The sequence below is a fragment of the Engraulis encrasicolus genome, chromosome 16 (assembly GCF_034702125.1).
Source record: "Engraulis encrasicolus isolate BLACKSEA-1 chromosome 16, IST_EnEncr_1.0, whole genome shotgun sequence".
In the NCBI taxonomy this organism is placed as follows: Eukaryota; Metazoa; Chordata; class Actinopteri; order Clupeiformes; family Engraulidae; genus Engraulis; species Engraulis encrasicolus.
Window position 1 is genome coordinate 38607924 of NC_085872.1, and position 2500 is coordinate 38610423.

General features: G+C 48.8%; 1 protein-coding gene across 3 annotated transcripts in view; it reads right to left on the bottom strand.

Moving 5' to 3' along the window:
* Nucleotides 1-2500, bottom strand: part of tenm3 (teneurin transmembrane protein 3) — a 499671-nt gene that overhangs the window by 134353 nt on the left and 362818 nt on the right. For all 3 annotated transcript variants that reach the window (XM_063219576.1, XM_063219574.1, XM_063219577.1), the window contains one exon: nt 1949-2071. In XM_063219576.1, the coding sequence (XP_063075646.1) occupies nt 1949-2071 (123 nt within the window). The remainder of the gene's footprint in view (nt 1-1948; nt 2072-2500) is intronic.

Here is a 2500-nt window from a genome sequence, read left to right on the forward strand (position 1 = left end):
CTCTGCTCTCTATTTTAAGGGTCACTCCATTTGGCCCAAAACAACCCCAAAGTGATGAACACACGTCCCACAGCTCCAGCTCCCCATCACAACAGACAAACACATTACACAGGCACAGAGAGAGAGAGAGAGAGAGAGAGAGAGAGAGAGAGAAAGAGAGAGAGAGAGAGAAACCAGCAAGCAACCTCCCTTACAGCAAATACATTACTCCAGTCACCACCTCTAACGTGTGTGTATGTGTGTGTGTGTGTGTGTGTGTGTGTGTGTGTGTGTGTGTGTGTGTGTGTGTGTGTGTGTGTGTGTGTGTGTGTGTGTGTGTGTGTGTGTGTGTGTGTGTGTGTGTGTGTGTGTGTGTGCGCGCATGTTTACACAATGGACAATTGGAAAATGGCAACATTGCAAGTTTAACTGAAACTTGTAAATATGTTTGTGTGTGTGTAGCATGTGTGTTAATGCATGGAAATCTATGAGTGTTTGTGTGTGTGTGTGTGCGTGAGTGTGTGTGTACGTAGGCAATCATGCATTTGTGCTTTTATGTGTGTTTTTCTGGTTCAGCTCTCTTCATTTCACTGCTGACTGGACCCAATGCTAGCCACAGATAATGGAGATGGGACACAGCATCCCGAGAGAGAAAGAGAGAGAGAGAGAGAGTGAAAGAAAGAAAGCGGGAGAGCAAGAAAGACAAAGACAGGACGAGAGAGAGAGAGAGAGAGAGAGAGAGAGAGAGAGAGAGAGAGAGAGAGAGAGATAACTAGATAGAGAGAGCGAGCGAGGAAGGGGAGAGACAGGGAGAGAGAGGAGGAGGACAGACAGAGGGGAAGGGGACAGAGAGAGAGAAAGGGGAGAGAGAGAAAAGATGCAGGGAGTAGGAAAAAAGGAAAGGAGAGAGAGAGAGAGAGAGAGAGAGAGAGAGAGAGAGAGAGAGAGAGAGAGAGAGAGAGAGAGAGGAAGAGAGGAAGGGGAGCGAGGGAAGGGGAGCGAGAGAGAGAGGAGGGGGGGTAGAGAGAGAAAAGATGCAGGGAGTGGAAGGAAAAAAGGAAAGAAGAAGAGAGCGTGGCGGTGGTGACTGCAGTTCATTGTCCACTCTGTCCGCCACACTCCTCTATTGGAGCTTAACACTGGCTCAGCAGAGCGGCCCCCGCTATTCTGGGTGGTCTGTTTGTCTGAGGAGGAATAAAAAAAAGCCTCTGCTCGGCTCTCCTCTGCTTTCGGCAGCACCACGCGGGACCACAGTGGCTCAGGGCCCCCGGGGCCATCTGATGGCACACAGACAACCATCTCTGTTTGGTGGCTCTAATCAAACAGAGTGCCCGCCTGTCTGGGCTGCAGACAAACACAAGCAGACGGATGCCGACTCCCGTGTTGCACACACCCCTACCGCACTCTGTGACTGAGGACACAGAGACGGCGGCTCCTGCACTCTGGGGCTGTCGAAGACTGGTATTATGCCAGGACGGTGTGGAGCGTGGGCATGTGTGGAGGTGTGTGGGGTGTGTTTGTGCAGCGCGAAGGCAAACATGCTGGGACTTAGCTGTTCTTGTGATTAGCGTTCGTTTTAGCGTTCTGTCGTGGGCATGATGGGGGGGGGGGGGGGGGGGGTTCAAAGGGCAACGTGGAGGATGTGCTGGTGCAGTCAGTGAATGAGCAGTAGCAAACTGCCATAGAAATTGATAGGAAAACAAGGCTAGCAGTCGTGTGGAAAAACAATGACTGACACTACGGTCATAAGCGCTTATCATAAGCCATCTCATAAGGATTCTCACTTTCTCTTTCTCTCTCTCTCTCTCTCTCTGTCCATCTCTCGCGCACTCTTTCTCTATGTGCTGTACTGTCCTGTACTGTACAGTATGTTTGTATTGTTTGTGTGCATGTGTTCGCCAGTTTTTGTGAGAGTTTGTGTATCTTATAGCAGACGAACACAAATAATAGAGATAAATAGCGTCCTTACCATCAGGCGATGTCAGTGCAGTGACGGCGTTGGTTGGTGCGGTGTCCGACTTCACCCCGCCGTTCTCGAAGGCATACCCCTCTGTCTCCTGAAGCTGCCAATTCAGCCCAAACAGATGCATGGCTGACATGGAGGAGGGGTTGGTTGGAACGGGGCGAGGAGTAGGATGTCGAGGAGAGAGGGGAACAAAGAAAGAAGATGGGAATAATACGCATTGTGAAATCTCTAGACAGCAGTGTTAATTTCGTCAACCACGACGATGACGAAAATATTTCGTCAACGCCCCTTTTTCCCTTGACGATGACGAGACGATGACGCACTAAAAATCGCCTCAAGCAAATCAAAATATGACGAAAATAAAAAAATATTTTCGTCAAGGAGACTAAGACGAGACGAAATTTACAAGCCATGGACGAATGGACATTAAAAATATATAATTATTTATAATTAATTTGTAATTTGTAATTGTAATATAGGCCTAAGTGTCTTGAACTTCATAGGTGATGCATGCATGCAAACAGATGCATGGCTGACATGGAGGAGGGGTTGGTT